The sequence below is a fragment of the Mustela lutreola genome, chromosome 2, assembly GCF_030435805.1.
Source record: "Mustela lutreola isolate mMusLut2 chromosome 2, mMusLut2.pri, whole genome shotgun sequence".
In the NCBI taxonomy this organism is placed as follows: domain Eukaryota; kingdom Metazoa; phylum Chordata; class Mammalia; order Carnivora; family Mustelidae; genus Mustela; species Mustela lutreola.
This window is the reverse complement of record NC_081291.1, coordinates 157,554,187-157,571,097: the sequence shown is the minus strand read 5'-3', so window position 1 is coordinate 157,571,097 and position 16,911 is coordinate 157,554,187. Positions and strand designations below refer to the sequence as shown.

The window sequence follows — 16,911 nt, the reverse complement described above, 5'->3', positions numbered from 1 at the left end:
TGTCCACAAGATGTACATTTTTCTAATTTTTCTTCCTTTAAGGTATGCCTTTAAAAATAATTTGCTCAAATGAACATTTTTTTCTATCTAAGCTAGGAATAGGTTCTAGTACTGCTGTTATCTATATAGGCATCAATCTTCATAATTCTCACTGTCCACAATATACAACAGACTTACTATGCTATCAAGTTCAAGTGAAGACTAAGGTGATAGGAATATGTATCTTTATTAAAATATGTTTATTTAAGTATCTTTAATAAAGATATCTTTATTAAAATGTCATAGAGACTAACATCACAAAATACTAACAAAGAACTAACCAGCTCTGTTCTCAATCCTGGGTTAGAACTACATCTTATAGCCTAGCTTGAATGCTCCTTCTATATGGTTCTACATTTCTAGAACCCCACTCCATCTTTCAAAGAAAAAGCTTCTTCCCTCCAGATAGTCCTGTGTTGGGGCAGTATAAAAATACTCAAATAAAGGCACAAAGTAGAGACCCTTCCAAATAGTTATGAATTTCACCTCTAGAATAAAGCTTCTGGGTTCACTTGGGCTAAGAAGGTAAATGCCAATAGTCTTTTATTCCCTTCCTTTAGGACTTGCTACCAGAACTCCTGAGGCAACAACAGGCTTTTATAGGGATGAAATACCAGCTGTGAGACAGAGGAATCAAATACATCACTTGCCAGGTGAAAGTGAAAATCTCTTTTGAACGAAAAAGGTTTTCATGTCTCTACAATTTTCTGGACTTCACAATTTGTCTCAAAAGCTTTATTCTTATTTGTGCTGAAAATACAGGTCCCCCATCGTGAATGAAGACAAATTTCCCTGAATCAATTAAAACCACAGACACTGACTTCATAAGACATAAAACGGGAATTCCTAAGACATCTGTGATTTTGAAGTGTCCTATATAATTTTGATAGTGATATCTTTCTACTTTAAACCTGTATACTTTTATCATACCTATACGAAAATATGGGGGGACCAACAGAGAACTTAGGGAAACTTAAGAGCCAAAAAATAGAGTGGTTTTGTAAAAATTCTACTAATTCTTCATTCTTCATAATATAGTTATTTATTATCTAAGGTCACAAACTACTATGATGATCATGGAAACTCCACCAAAGAATTACCTCAAAGAGGCAATGTTCTCTCAGAAATAGAGAACAGAAAGGAAGGTCTTATAATCTGTATCATGCATAGCCATTGAATATTTGATGCTGTTCAGAGGGACCAAATCAAAATCAAACACAGGTTGTATAGCTCCCTTAAATTAAGCATTCATTACAAAATGGTTGTGACCAGATTTGCAATTTTAAGAATAATTTGCCAATGTTCTAAATTCCAAATAAAGTCAGTGACCAGGGAACTTAAAAATAATTGTAATCCACAGTTTTCCAAACACTAGTTTCTTTTTTTCTTGTGTAATAGAACACCCCTCTGATAGGTCTTTTTCTGAGGAGAAAAGTGATGCTCAGAATATTAAATAAGTAGAGCTAGAATTTCAACTTGGTTACATTTGGTTGTAAAACCTATGCCTTTTCCTGAATTTCATAAATAAAAAGAGAAAAAATATATAGGAATTGCAAAAAACTAATCACAGTTGAAATTAAAGGACAGCCAAGCAGTGACAAAGTTACTAAGTTACGAAGAGAATGTTTTAGCAAAGAATTTAAGTAATATACCTTACATGAAACATTATAAATATAGTTTACCATTTAAGTTCCAGGAAAAACTGGTTTCGAAAGTCGTTTTTAAGTTTTTATAGTTCATAGAATCACCAAATTATCACATTTTGAATTTATTAAGGCTTGTTTGCTAAAAATTAAAATTAGTGTTAGTATAGTACGTTAAAGCAAAGTGTTCTTTATGTATATTACTCAGTCCTATAGCAACCATATAAGATTAACGTTGTTCTCCTTTTACACGGGAGGAGAAATTATGACTAAGGAAAAATTTCATCATTTGCCCATGGTTACCCTGCTAATAAATGGCTTAGTCTGAATCAACGCAAATCTTCAGACTGCAAGGTCCTTTGATCCCAAGTTATTTATCCTACTATTATATATGCTTTTAAAAAAAAAAGTGTGTTGAATAACGTAGTAATCGCTGGGGGGTTATAATTCAAGGTACACAAGAACAGAAATAAAGTTTCATAATCATTTAACTCTTGTTCATACAACACTAATAAAAAGTCATTAATTCATTAACATTATCCAGATAGAAACATAATACTATTTTAATATACCAAGAAAAGTGGAGTCATGACCCTAAACATTTTTTTAAGCTGGGAAAATTCAAATAAAGATCCTTCTTTGCCTGACTTTATCATCATCACTTCATAACAGGAAGGGTGGGGGAGGTGGTAATATGGAGGTATGTAGACCTTCCAGGGCTCTACCATGGTATGGCAACTCCAAATTGTGTGTGTGTACTATACCTATATACATACTGGGGGCTTTTTTTCTATATTAGTTTCTAACTTAGGGAAGATAGAGACCAATGAAATTCATTACTTTGTTCCAACTAGTCAGTAAATATCAATACATAGATAAACTTTACAATCATTTTAATCTAAACTTTTAATTTAGTATTAGATCTATTTATTTTGCAGAAGACATCTAGGCCTACACACATGGTATCTGCTATATCATACATAACATACATATTGTACTCTTACTGGAAAGGGCATAGATTTGGAGTCAGAAATTTGAACTTACCTGCTATTCCTACCATTATAACTTTAGCCAAGTTTCTCAACCTTAATGGTATACTAATTCCAGAACACAGATTCTCAATAATATATAGTAGTGGTTATTATAAAAATAATAATGGACATCCATGGCCTAAAGAGACTGAATTTGATCTTCTTGACCATTCTAAATTTCTAATACTAGTTGTAGTTTAGCCATAACAAAGTAAAAATCCTTCAATGGAAATCAAAAGTTCAATCCAGTTGTTTCTAACCAAGAAAGAACTAATCAAAAGCTTTGAATCAGAAGCTTCTAGCCTATCTCTTTGTGTTATTTCCCATTAAGGTAGTAAGCCATATTCAGAATGAATCAGGGTTTGTTGTGTTCCTAAAATTTTGATTCAAATGTGGCACCAATGACTTGAGGAGGTTTTTTTATATGTTATTTTTTAAAATAATTTTACTTAAATTCAAGTTAGCATATAGTATAATATTAGTTTCAGGTGTACAATATAGTGATTCAACACTTCCATGCAACACTCCATGCTCATCACAAGTACACTCCTTAATCCCTATCACCTGTATTACCTGTTCCCCCATTCATCTCCCTTCTGATAACCATCAGTTTGTTCTCTATTATTCTGATAGTTGTTTGAAGCCAATACAACATCCCTCAGATGATCTAGGCTGTACTTTGACTTTGACTTTGAGTTGAATTAAGAGTTAGGAAAAAAGCAAATAATATACAAATGACTGAAGGATCTGATGCACGGAATATACATGACCCCTATGCAAAATACTGTTGAAATGCCTGAAGTTCTGTTCATATTTAGGGCTTAGCATATGACCTCATTCTGGCATAAGCTATGCTTAGCCACCAGACTACCCTGCCTCATTGCTGTAACTGAACCTGAATTTAGAGGCAGAAAATCTAGAATAGAGATAAATAATCTTGCAAAGGTTTCTGATCTGGTGCTATCATAGGGCTTGGCCACCTGACCTTTAAGCCTGAATTTATTAAATACTAATATGTTTCTTGCTATCAGCCAATCATTTCATTCATTTGCATCATCTTTGATCTCTTATACCATCTTACCCAATATTCTCTAGGTAAGTCAGAAGGTGATATTTGTGATTAGGTAAGTGATTAACCCTACCTGTGGGGATGCTTTCCTGTCAATTTTTCTGACTCAGTTTTATTGAGATATAATTTACATAGAATAAAATACACCTTTTTAGTGTATAATTATAAATTTCGTGGGTGTTTTAAAGAAACATACACATTACATGTTAAAGTAACAAGGATTTCCTGACAATTTTCCCAGAATCTAACAGAACTAAAATCACAAGAAATCAAACTGTTTTAAGTCTAACATTTTATGCAGCAATATTCCCTGTCCTGCAGTTAGATTACCTATAGCATTATTTTCTGCCTTGTAGTCTATGAGCCAAGACATAGAGTTTTTCAACATGTGAAGGATGAAAGATACTATTCTATATGATAATGCACATGATTTAAAGAGATTTGCATGGAAAATAAGCCCATGATGAACTAATGGTATAACACTACTATTGAAAAGATAGTGGACTCTTAGGAAGTCCTACTGTGCAGAGCATACAAATAATAGTGTTATATACAATTGGAGACTTTCTCAGGTATTCAGTGTTTAATCAAAAGCACCAAATTTTAAATAGGACATGTTGCCAAGAAAGGTAATTTTTGTATAGAATACCACAGAGTGACAATATTTTCTTGTGAACTAGTAATGAATATAGCTAACATTAAATGCTATTAGATATCATACAATGCTAAATGCATTACACACATTCCTTTAATTAATTTGATGAGGTCCCTATGAAGTAGGGACTATTATTACTCCCATTTTATAGAGAAAGAGGCACATACTCTTGAGTGATATGTACATAGCCCAGTATCACTCATCTGGTAAATGGTTGAGTCATAACGTGAATCCAGCTCCCTTGTGTTCTGGATCACTGGATTTTACTTCATCAGATACCAGAAAACCTGCCTTAAATAACAGCAAATGTCTTTGTAGAAATTTACAGAGAGGGAAAAAAAAAAAGGCATCTAACCTCTTCTAACAGGGGCTTTCCTGTCCTTATAACTACCATGTTTCATTCAAAATTAGGAAATGTAAGATCAAAGTTATAGTGAATTTTTTTTTTACTTAAAGGAATCAAAAAAGTAACTGTCAACACAAATATATAATAATCAATTTTAAAAGCTTATCAAAATATTAGCTATATCTATCTGTAATTGTATCTACACCTAATTTAACAACTGTGGACAATATGGTCTTTCATGTGAAAAATCTGAGATGCACCTCAGGAAATACTTTTTGTGGAAGAGTCGCTAGTGAAAGTCCCATAAGTTGGTTAATATTCATAAAACCATAAAATGTTATTTTTCAAAATGTGATCTGCCAACCTCTTCATATCAGTATTACCTTCTTAAAAATTCTTGCTGATCTACTGAGAGTAACCTGGAGGTGGCCCCTAAGTCTCCATAGACGCTTTAAGATCTGTCATGTGAGAGCAAGAATCATTTACTCTATTGCTCCAGAGATTAGAACTGGGACAAATTATAAATGGTAAAGGAAAGCAGTTTTAGCTCACATAGAAGGAAATTTTGTAGTAATATAACAGTAATATAATATTTTTTATTCCTTTATAGTTTTCTATCATAACTATTTAAACGGACAGAATATCAAGAATGTTGTAGGAGAAATAGTTTCATTGAATAAGGTATTGGAGTAAAAGACGTCTAAGATTCCTTTGAACCAAGATTCTCTTTTTTGTGCAATGTCCTGAGCCAGAGTGCAGTGAGAAGTTTCTGTTAACCATTTTCTCCCCTTCCGCTAACAATATGTAATCACAGTGGTGTATATACTTTAGCTTAGAGAACAGTAAAAATGAAGAAATTCAGAGAATGACATTCCCAGGGGCACATTGCAAAGGTTAATATGTATTGTTTCCATTCTATACATTTCCAAGACAAATTGCCATACTTATCTTCCAACCCAAATTCCTCAAATATTCCTGTGTAACAACATATTTCTCTAATACTTAAACATACTTTCTCTGTTTGCTTATCCTTTTTCAGAGTAACTCCTACCTTTTGATTTTAATGTGGTTTTTTTTCAACATCTATTTAGAAACACTCATTGTACACCTACTCTGTGTCAGTACTTTATTAGGTATTGGGAATACAACCCCCACCTTTGGAGAACTCAGTTTCAGGATATTAATGAGGAGTAAAAAAAATAATAATAATCAAGTATAATAAAATGTGTTAAGTGTAATAAAGGAAATGTACACAAGGGGCTATAAAGGTTAAGATAATGGCATCAGATGAAGCCTTGAGTTTGGAACTACATTCAGAAAGGAGGTGATTTTTGAGGAGTCTTGAAGAACAAGTAAGAGTTTACTAGTTATCTGGCACAGGAGCACTGCTCCCTTCCCTCCCCAAAAAAGTATACTAGTTGAACAGGTGAGGAGACTCATTCTGTGCATGAATAATAGACATCTATTATTAACACTGTTACTAAAGTTCCCCAATTAATCCCATCACGAATCAGTCCCTTTCCCTCCCTCAGTTATACAACTGAAGATAGGGTTTGTGAGGGGACCTCAGTTTTCAGGCTTTCCACAGAAAACCAAAAAGAGGTAACAAAATGGAGGAGGGGATCCAAAAAACTAGAGCAGATTTGGGAGCCAGAGTTAGTTAGATACTAGAATATAGGATGTGAATTTTCCATCAAAAAGAATAGTGGAAAGTGGGAGGGCATGTGACATTGTGATCTTTGTTATGTATCTGGGCTTACTGACCAATAGGCAGGAACTCTTTGCCCTCTTTTTGAAAACATCTTTTTAATCCATTTAAAAATAATACTATATAGGGGCGCCTGGGTGGCTCAGTGGGTTAAGCCGCTGCCTTCAGCTCAGGTCATGATCTCAGGGTCCTGGGATCGAGTCCCACGTCGGGCTCTCTGCTCAGCAGGGGGCCTTCTTCCCTTCCTCTCTCTCTGCCTGCCTCTCTGCCTACTTGTGATCTCTCTCTGTCAAATAAATAAATAAAATCTTTTTAAAAAATAAATAAATAAATAAAAATTAAAAGAATAAAAATAATACTATATAGATATGTTGAAATGCCTTATTTTTTAAAGATTTATTTATTTATATGAAAAAGAGAGAGAGAGAATGAGCAGGGAGAGGGGCTCAGGGAGAGGGAGAAAATCCACAGACTCCCCGCTGAAAATGGAGCCTGTCAGAGGGCTCAATTCCAGGATCCTGAAATTGTGAACTGGGTCAAAACCAAGAGTCTTCCACTTAACAGACTGAGTCACCCAGGGGACCCAAAATACCATATTTAAAAGCAAAATAGAAACAAGATAAATTATGATACAAATCCTTCCATTATTATTAGTTATTTAAAAAATTAGAGACTATTGTAAATACTGAACACACCCCAGCTCGTTCAGGTTATCTGAACTGTGAATTTATATAATACATTTGCAACCTCTTATGAAGCTTATGACATATATTTAGTTTGCCATATTCTGATATAAATAACTTTCATTTATGCTAATTCTAAACCCAAATTACTAAAATTTGATTTCTTTGTTGTGCCTTAATCTTAATAGAATTATTTTTAATGTCTCTTTATAGCAACACTTGCCTGTTGCTATTATTTTTATTAGAATGATAATACTTGGGTTTCCTTTTTCAAGTAGTTTAGCATGGAATATAGTAGTCAGCAAACCACAGTCCACAGGTCAAATCCAGCTTGCCATCTATCTTGGTATGATTTGTGAAATAAGAATGGGTTTTTAATTTTTAAGTGGGGGGAAAATCAAGAGATAATATGTTATGACCCATAAAAATATATTTAAGTTTATAATAAATTTAGGCTTTCTAAAATTTGTTATAAAATGTATCCCAATTATATTCCAGTGGAAACATTAAAGATAGTATCAAGAATGTCATTTGGGGCGCCTGGGTGGCTCAGTGGGTTAAGCCGCTGCCTTCGGCTCAGGTCATGATCTCAGGGTCCTGGGATTGAGTCCTGCATCGGGCTCTCTGCTCAGCAGGGAACCTGCTTCCTCCTCTCTCTCTCTGCCTGCCTCTCTGCCTACTTGTGATCTCTCTCTGTCAAATAAATAAATAAAATCTTTAAAAAAAAAAAAAAGAATGTCATTTGGCAGATAAGATTAAGCTATGAGATTAAGCTACAAATTGATGAAGGGATTTTTTTCAAAGTAATATTACATAGCAAAATTCAGAAATTTGTGAGCCAGGTTTTCTGATTTTAAATTGAATATTCTTTCAAGTCTATCTTCTGCATCTTTATTTTAAAATAACTTTCCTATTTGTAAAGAAAAATCACTGATTAGAGGGTATAAATTAATTGATGATATCAATTAGAGTCTTAAAGTATTGACGAAAAACGTCTAACATGATTTCCCCTTGTGCATTTCCATGATAACATGCATTCCAGTTAAATATTTTGAGATACACAATGTGTATCTCAAAGTTTTTAAATAAATTATAGGTGTTTTCTTTGTCTATTCAAACATTGTCTGATATTTATAATATAATTAAATCCATTTTCAAATATTTTTTATTTTCAAGATCTTATGTACTGAATTTAATTTTGTAATATTGAATACTGAAGTCATCTCATCTGCCATTGGCATGGTAAAGTTTCTTTAACTATATCATATACATCTATAATAGAATTTTCTATTTCAAAAATATGTTGAGAGTTTTATCATCAGTTTTTACACTTATCAGTTATTTATGAAATGAGCTCATACATATGTTGCAATATTTCTTTACCTATTAGATTGATCTGAAATAGATTTTTGCTTCTTCCCAAATTAAAAAAATCACATCTCATACCACATGTGAAAAAAAAATATGCAGAGATATACTTAATTATTTACTGTAAGAATAATTGCTTTTCTCATGTTTCTGTTTACATCTTAAATATTTACTACTGAATGATGACAAACTAACACCAGACAGTATTTCTGCTTCTATACATGTTCATTAAATATAATGCTCATCAGGATTTAATAATTATACTGTAAAACAACTATTCCCCCACACTCCTCTTTAATTTTATATAATTAACAACTGCCTTTTTCCTTTTTCTGTTGTTTCAGTTAAAGGATCAAGAAAGTTAAGTCTGCCAACAGATCTTAAGGCTGATCTTGGTACGGTACGCCAACAATCATAAGTTTTCTTATATTCATTTGGCTGAACATTTTTACCAACCAGTCCATGAATGAAAAATTTCCTAGATGGCAGTGTTTGATGGCTTTCCAAAAAGGCTTTCTTAAAAATCACCATACAGTTCTGTTGGCAGCATTCAACATTTCATTTGTAACAATCATTTTACAAAATTATGTTTGATAAATCATTATATACCAAGATATATAATGTTTCATTTCTTTTTAGCATGAAAATGTTATTGAATATTGAATAATCATGCATATGGACCCTGTCCTTTGTGACTGTAATCGTGTAAATGAGCATCATTTTTTCCCAGAATTATTTTCCCTATTCTGCATATTAGTATTATGTGGAATTAGTGCTATTTAACAACAACAAAACAACAAAAGCATGATACATAAAAGAATGGAGCCCTAGCTTTTTTTTTAATTTTAGAAAAGTTACATAAAATTTGATTCACTTTTAGTTTATTTATTGTGGGGGTCACAGGCTTATTCATAATTTAAGCTCTGAAATAAATAATGCTTTATTAAATAGATCTTCATAAATTTTTCCTTTAGAACTTTTATCTGCTTTTTCCAGCATAAGTTTTTTTTTAATTTAATTACCTTTGTTTTCATCTCCTTTATTCTAACTTAAAGCCATAGCATTAAATCCTGCTAATGTCATGCTTAAAACAATAAAAATACAGTAATTAGTCTTTGCATTACTTTTCAGAGTTTTTAAAGCTGCTTCACATAGACTATTTTACTTGATTTACTTACCATTCAAAGGAAGAATCAACATTATAGTTCTATTTATTGAAAGTTCTATTTTTGTGTCAGATACTATGCTAAATGTTTGGACATATTGCCCAAGACAAGGTAGTTGATATTGTTCCCACTTTACAAATGAAGAAAGAAAATTCCAACCCCCTTCTATATTTATTAGAAATAGCAAAGAAAGCTATTAGTTATAATTCTATTAGTTATAATTCTGATCTGGAGATCAGTTAGCATAGTTGTTATTAATAAACATTAACAATTTCTACAAATGTTAGTCTCTCAGTCTCCAGTTAGTTTCTCAAAGTCTCCCTCCCAACAGCTTCATTCCCACTATTTTCCTGCATATTTTGAGCAAAAATAAATTATGAAAATTCAGATATACAGAAAACTGTCAAGTGCTTGTCACTTTACTAAAGGTTTTTTGCACTTAGAAGGATTAACAGTAAAATCTCATTAAATTTCTACTTCTAATTATGTTAATGTACTTTCTTTTAAAAAAAATGAAATTCCCAGAAAAAAATCTTAAGGCTTCTAGACAAGGATAAATATCTATATAAATGTAAATTCTGACATATAAAATCTTGGTATAAAATATACCTAGGTTGCTTGTAACATGCTTCGGGAGATTATTTTCCAGTAGTATATAATTCATTAGTGAGGAGGAAGATGTTTAAGAAGTTATTGCCAAAGGCCAAATGAGGGCGTAAAGTAGAATAACAACAAAGAAAATGAAGAGAAAAGCAGTCCCCATGGGAGAATTTACAACTGATGGGATTACAGACTGTGGGTGAAACAGGGTTCCTAATGCATAGGAAATAGGAGGAGTCAAGACCGAGTACAAAATGTTAAGAATAGTTCTCATGGAGAATGTCTGGTTTGAGAGGAAAGGAAAATGAGTTTGAGTTTCTACAGGGACATCCACATTAATCATTCAATGAGAAATTAGAAATTATTGATAACTTTCATTTATATCAAAGTATTAGTAACTGGGTACATGAACTATTCACTGAAGACAAAGGGAAAAATGACAAGGTGTTGGAGAGTTCTAGATACTAATGCAACTTCTTTGTTATAACAATCCTTAAATAAAGAACAATATAACAATAACAGTAAAATAATAGTAGCAGCAGCAAAAACCTCATACCTAATGCAGTTAGAACTCTTAAGTAGTTAGCATTTTATGAGGTAATTGCAGATTCATGGGAGATTATTTTATACCTAACATTTTTACATTTAGTAGAAAACTATCTTGTTTCTCATTTTTTTTAAAGATTTTATTTATTTATTTGACAGATGGAGATCACAAGTAGGCAGAGTGGCAGACAGAGAGAGAGCCAGAGCAGGGCTTGATTCCAGGACCCTGGGAGCATGACCTGAGCTGAAGGCAGAGGCTTTAACCCACTGAGCCACAAGGCACCCCTTGTTTCTCATTTTTAACAAAAAAATAGACTTTTCTCTTTCCTAACAATATTTTGAATTAAAAACCTAAAAATCAATCTTATAGAATTCAAGACTTGAGTGTACATAATCCAAGGGCTGGCAAATAACATTAAAAATATATTGTTATAGATGCACGATAGAATACTATAAATGAAACACTTTAGAGTATATTTATATTTATATTTACACTATAAATACTATAAATGAAACCCATAAGCCCTTAAAAAGTATAACAAGATGAATTCTAGCCAATGAAAAGACGCATGGGGAGGCCATGGTCAAAGAACTGTAATGATTATTTAACTTATTTAAGTGTAGAACTAAAGTCAAGCAACAGTGGCAAATATGATCACAAACTAGAATAAACTTAAAATCTGTAATAATATAGAAATCATAATGAAATTTTAAAATTGAGAGATGGAATGTAGAGAGGAGGTTAGAGTTGCCAAAAAGAGAATTCTATAGCTAAATTTGGTGGTTAATTGGTGGTCAAGTGAGAACAAAGACAAGCAGAAGAAGAACTGCACTAATTTCATTTTTCATAAGGGGAAATAAATTATTATTCATAGATAACAATTTAAGAAGAAATATACACAAAGTCACCACTAGAAAAAAGGTAAAATACTCCAAAACTTCACCAAAGGAGAATACATATGAAAAAAATCAGGAAGATACAACCCACTATAAAGTGGGAGAGTACAATAGAACCTGTTCATGTTGATTGACTAGAGTCTTCAGATTCTCCACTTTAAAACTCTCAAGACTGCCCTGATTCTAGCTTTCTACGTTTTGAAAACACAAAGAATATTTTCACAACTACTTTTTACTAGAGCCAATCACTTGTCCTGCTTAGTATACTGAGATCGACCTTAGCCACAATAACCAGAGTTCACATTTATAAGAATGGGAGCCAGTGGGTGAAACCGCATGAACTCCAGGAACACAATGAACACATTGCAGGTATTTGTTGGTCTTTCAAGAATGACCACATTGTCCTCTGCTGGAGTCAGAAAGATGGTGTCGGGAAGCTAACCCTGCTCTTCAGAATTACTTATGTAACCATTTTTCTGAAGTCATCCCCTCTAGAGAACAAATTTGCTGTGAATAGTGAAGCACAATTCATTTCTGTTTATTACTTGAGTATGAAAATGGCAAGTGGATAAGCAAACACATTAAAATGTCCTTGGTTTGGAATGGCATCCCAACAATGTTTTCCTAGCAGTAGGATTATGTGACTTCAAATGCAGAGTGCTCCTGTATACATTGAAGAAGTGGATGAAGATGAACCAGTATACTGTAGCGCAGCAAGATGCATTTTGGTTAGCTGATATCTGTTCACTGGTACTGGGAACTCAGTCTTAGCTTCACCTTCTCTGCCTGTGGGAGCTCTGTGACCTAGGTCAACCATGACAGCAATGTGCCTATTGCTGATGCCTCAAACGGTGTTCAGGTTTCATCTGAAAACAGTTGCTGCCACCCCTGAATGCTGAATGAATTATTTGTCTCAGACAATACAGCGTTGTGTAGCTGCCAGCCATGATTGCTACCCAGTGTTCTTTAACTAAGATAACCATGGCTCTAGTCTCCAAACTGGACATTCCAAAACACAGCTTCTAGCACAGCAGGTTAGCTATGGAATACTTCCAGAACATAGACAAGAGAGTCACAACTGAGTATTACATCACAGCATCAGAGATACTGCGCCAGAAGAGATAGCATTACTCAAGTGGAAAAGCAAGATTGCTGAAAACTCTGCCCCACGGGAATTAATGGAGCCATGACAATTTGGGATTTCAAAATCTTAGAATCTTCAAGCCCTCCAAGCCCTTCAAATAATTTGAAGCTGAGTGAATCTCTTTGACCGAGTATGACAAACAGTACCTGACTTCAGGTCTGTCATTTGCATGATGGTGAGGAAAACCAACCACAAGGAAAGAATGAAAACATGTATCATGCAAATATCATTTCTATGTTGTGTTTAAATATCATTGGCAAATGTTTAATTTTTTTTTTTTTTTTTTTTTTGCTGCTTTATCCCATTCTTTACCAAAGCTGCTTTTAAGCAGTTCATTATGGAAAATTGTTTCATTGACTTAAGAGGGGAGATAAGGTGGTATGTAAATTGTCACATAGAAAATTAAGTAAAATAATCAATATGTTCATTGAAATAGGACTAGGATGAACTGTCTCTCATCAATAGATGTAGTATATTAATGTGCTTTTATTTTAAGAAAAAGATTTTTCAGCATTTATCACATAATAAAATCCAATAAGAGAAAATCTAAAGCGAGGTGACTCAAAGTTTAGTACTAGGATATATTAGACAACTACTGGCAAAAATAAGACAGGAGTTATTATATTAATATCTACGTTGAGTTCAAGACAAAATACATTAAATTAGAGTGCTTATATTTACAGTGATGAAATGTACATCCACAATGGTGTTCTATGCAACTAATGAATCATTGAACACTACATCAAAAACTAATGATATACTATATGCTGGCTAATTGAACATAATAATAAGAATGAGTGAAAATAAATGACAAAATTCATAAAATGAAAGTGTAAACAGAAAAAAATTAATAAACCAATTAATGTGGATTAATAATTATACTTCAAAAACCATAAGCATAAGAAGAAACAGAAATGCAGTAATAATGAGAGATTTCAACATAATTTAATGATAACTCAACAAAAAATAAGAAAGAATACTGAGGAAAAAAGAGAGTTTACATGGAAGAGTTACTTTATATATATTGAATTTTATATCTTAGAAATATCATTTTCAAGTACCCATTGAAAAATTTACAAAATTTAAACCTATATTAAAGCCACAATAAAACCTCAATATTTATAGACTATTTCAAATTGTATTCCTTAATTACAAATTAATAACATAAGAAAAACAAAATGTAAAAAACAGAAACAAACCCTAAAGACTGAAGGATTTTGAACCCTCACTTGTGTGAGGGCCTGGTTTCTCACTAACTAGATCAGTAGCAAAATTTTTGTTTCAGATCTCTAGTAATATCATAGATCAAGAATTCTGAAAATTATAGACTAAGGATTTAGAAGCCAGTGGACTAACTACAAAACTCCTACAGTAGAGAGTAAAGAAGGGAAGGTAGAGAAAAAATTCTGGCATGCTACAAAAAATTTACCATAACAATTCATTCCAGTTGAATGAATTTTATTAAAAGAATAACAAAGACCTTCTATTCTCTTAAACCATACACAAAGATAAACTCAAAATGGTGAAAGACCTCAATGTGAGACAGGAATCCATCAAAATCTTAGAGGGGAACATAGGTATTGGCCACATGCCACTAATGATGTACTATACAGTAACTTTTTAGAATGCTTAAAACATGATAAAAAAAATAACTAATTTTTTAAAAGATTAATAAACCATGAATCTAAAGCAAGCCCAAATTAAAAACCAATTAAGAATCTTGGATAACATTGGGGACACCCAGGTGGCTCAGTCAGTTGAGCATCCAATGTTTGATTTTGGCTCAGGTCATGATCTCAGGATCCTGGGATTGAGCCCCACATAGGAATCTCTGTTTAGCAGGGAGTCTGCTTGAGATTTTTTCTCTCCCTCTTCTTCTGCCCCTCTCTTCCATGCTCTCTTTATAATAAACCAACCTTAAAAGAAAAAAAAAAAGGAATCTTGAATAACAGTGAACAAACAGAGACCAGCAACAAAGAAATAAAAATTATAAAAAGGAACACCACTGGGTGACTCAGTGGATTAAAGCCTCTGCCTTCAGCTCAGGTCATGATCCCAGGGTCCTTGGGATCAAGCCCTGCATCTGGCTCTCTGCTCAGCAGGGAGCCTTTTTCCTCCTCTCTCTCTACCTGCCTCTCTGCCAGCTTGTGATCTCTGTCTGTCAAAGAAATAAATAAATAATTAATTTTGGGGGGGTAAAGGAAAAAAGTAGAAATTCTGGAGCTAAAATTACAATAGCTAAAATGAAAAACTCACCAGAAAGGTTCAACACCAGATTGAGTAGCAGAGGAACCTGGCCAGCCTGAAGTACAATTGAAATTATTGACATTGAAGAACAAAAGTAAAACAAAGGAAAATGAATAGAGATTAAGGGATTTGTAAAACATTATCAAGCATACCAACATATTATGGGAATACTTGAGAAGAGAAAGAGAAGAAGAGAAGAGAAAAGGGAGAAGAAACAATATTTGAAGAAATAATAGCTGGAAACCTCTCTAACTTGAGGAAAGACATAAGCCATACATCCAAGAAATATTTCAAGCTCCAAATGTAATAAACTCAAAGAGATACTCACTCAGATCCATTATAATCAAACTTTACAAAAAGAGGATCTTAAAAGAAGCAAGAGAGAAGTGACTCATCATGAATAAGAAATCCTCAATAATTTTGCTAGCCAAATCCACGTAAGAAGCCAAAGAGGCCAGAAGGCAGTGGGGTAACATATTTAAAGTAATGGAGAAAAAGTATCAACAAAGAATTCCTATATCTGGTAAAATGTTCTTTCAAAAATTAAAGTGAAATTAAGACATTGCCAGACAGACAAAAGCAAAGAGAGTTCATGACTAATAGAACTTCCCTACAAGAAATACTAAAGGGAGCTCTACAGACTGAAATGAAAAGGCATTTGACAGTAACCTGAAGACATATAAAGAAATAAAGAACATTGGTAAAAGTAACTACATAGTTAGATTAAAAGCCAATATTATTATATTTTGGGGTTTCAACTCTTATTTCCTACATGATTTAAGAGTCAAAGATATAAATCTTTAATGGACCTGTAATAAATAAAGATATGAAGACAACAATATAAGGGAAGGTGATGGACATTTAAAGCAACAGAGTTTTGTATGCTATTGAAACTAAATTGGTAGAATTCAAAAGGCATTGTTGTGAATTTGTAATCACTAGCATAACCATTAATAACTAAAAAACCAAAAGGAAATATGAAGGGAATAAAAAGATGCACTGAGGAAAATTAAATATAAAAGAAGGCAGTATTGGAGCAATTCATGAACAAAGGTATATTTCTGGAAAACAAATTTAAAAAGTGGCAGAAATTCTTCCTTATCAGTAATTACTTCAAATGGATTAAACTCACCAATTAAAAGACAGACTGGCAGAATAAATTTAAAAGTATATAATCTAACTATATATTATCTACAAGAGAGTCATTTTAGATCAAAAAATACAAATAGGTTGAAATTAAAAGGATGGAAAAAGACTCCATGCAAGTAATGACCAAAAGAGAGTTCGTATGGCAATACGAAGACCAAAATAGACCTTAAGTAAAAAACTGTTACAAGAAACAAAGAAGGATAAAAGAGTTAATTTAGTGAGAAGATATAACAATTACAGACAAATGTGCACAAACAGCAGAACCCAGAATATATGAAACAACATTTAAAAAAATTGAAGGGAGAATTAAACTAATTAGAAACTAATTACTAATTAGAGAATTAGTAATAATAGTTGAAGAATTCAATAGTCTGCTTTCAGTGGTGCATAGAAAATCTAGCCAAGAGATTAAACATGAAATAGAGAATGTGAATAATGCTATAAGCCAATTAGTTTTAACAGGCAGAGTACTCCACATAACAATAGAATTGCATACTCTTCTTAAGTACACATGGAACATTCTTGAGGCTAAAACATATTTTAGGCCACAAAAGAAACCTCATTAATGTTTTTTTCCTAGGCAAAAAACTTTATTAACCTTGTTTCAACATTATTCCTAG

The 16,911-nt window shown here is 32.8% G+C and overlaps 1 protein-coding gene across 5 annotated transcripts in view; it reads left to right on the top strand.

Moving 5' to 3' along the window:
* The window catches only part of STXBP5L (syntaxin binding protein 5L), a 459,224-nt gene that overhangs the window by 372,058 nt on the left and 70,255 nt on the right, over positions 1 to 16,911 (top strand). For 3 of the 5 annotated variants that reach the window (XM_059163939.1, XM_059163936.1, XM_059163938.1), the window contains one exon: positions 600 to 692. The exons of the other annotated variants lie outside the window; for them this stretch is intronic. In XM_059163939.1, the coding sequence (XP_059019922.1) occupies positions 600 to 692 (93 nt within the window). The remainder of the gene's footprint in view (positions 1 to 599; positions 693 to 16,911) is intronic. 5 annotated transcript variants of the gene reach the window in all.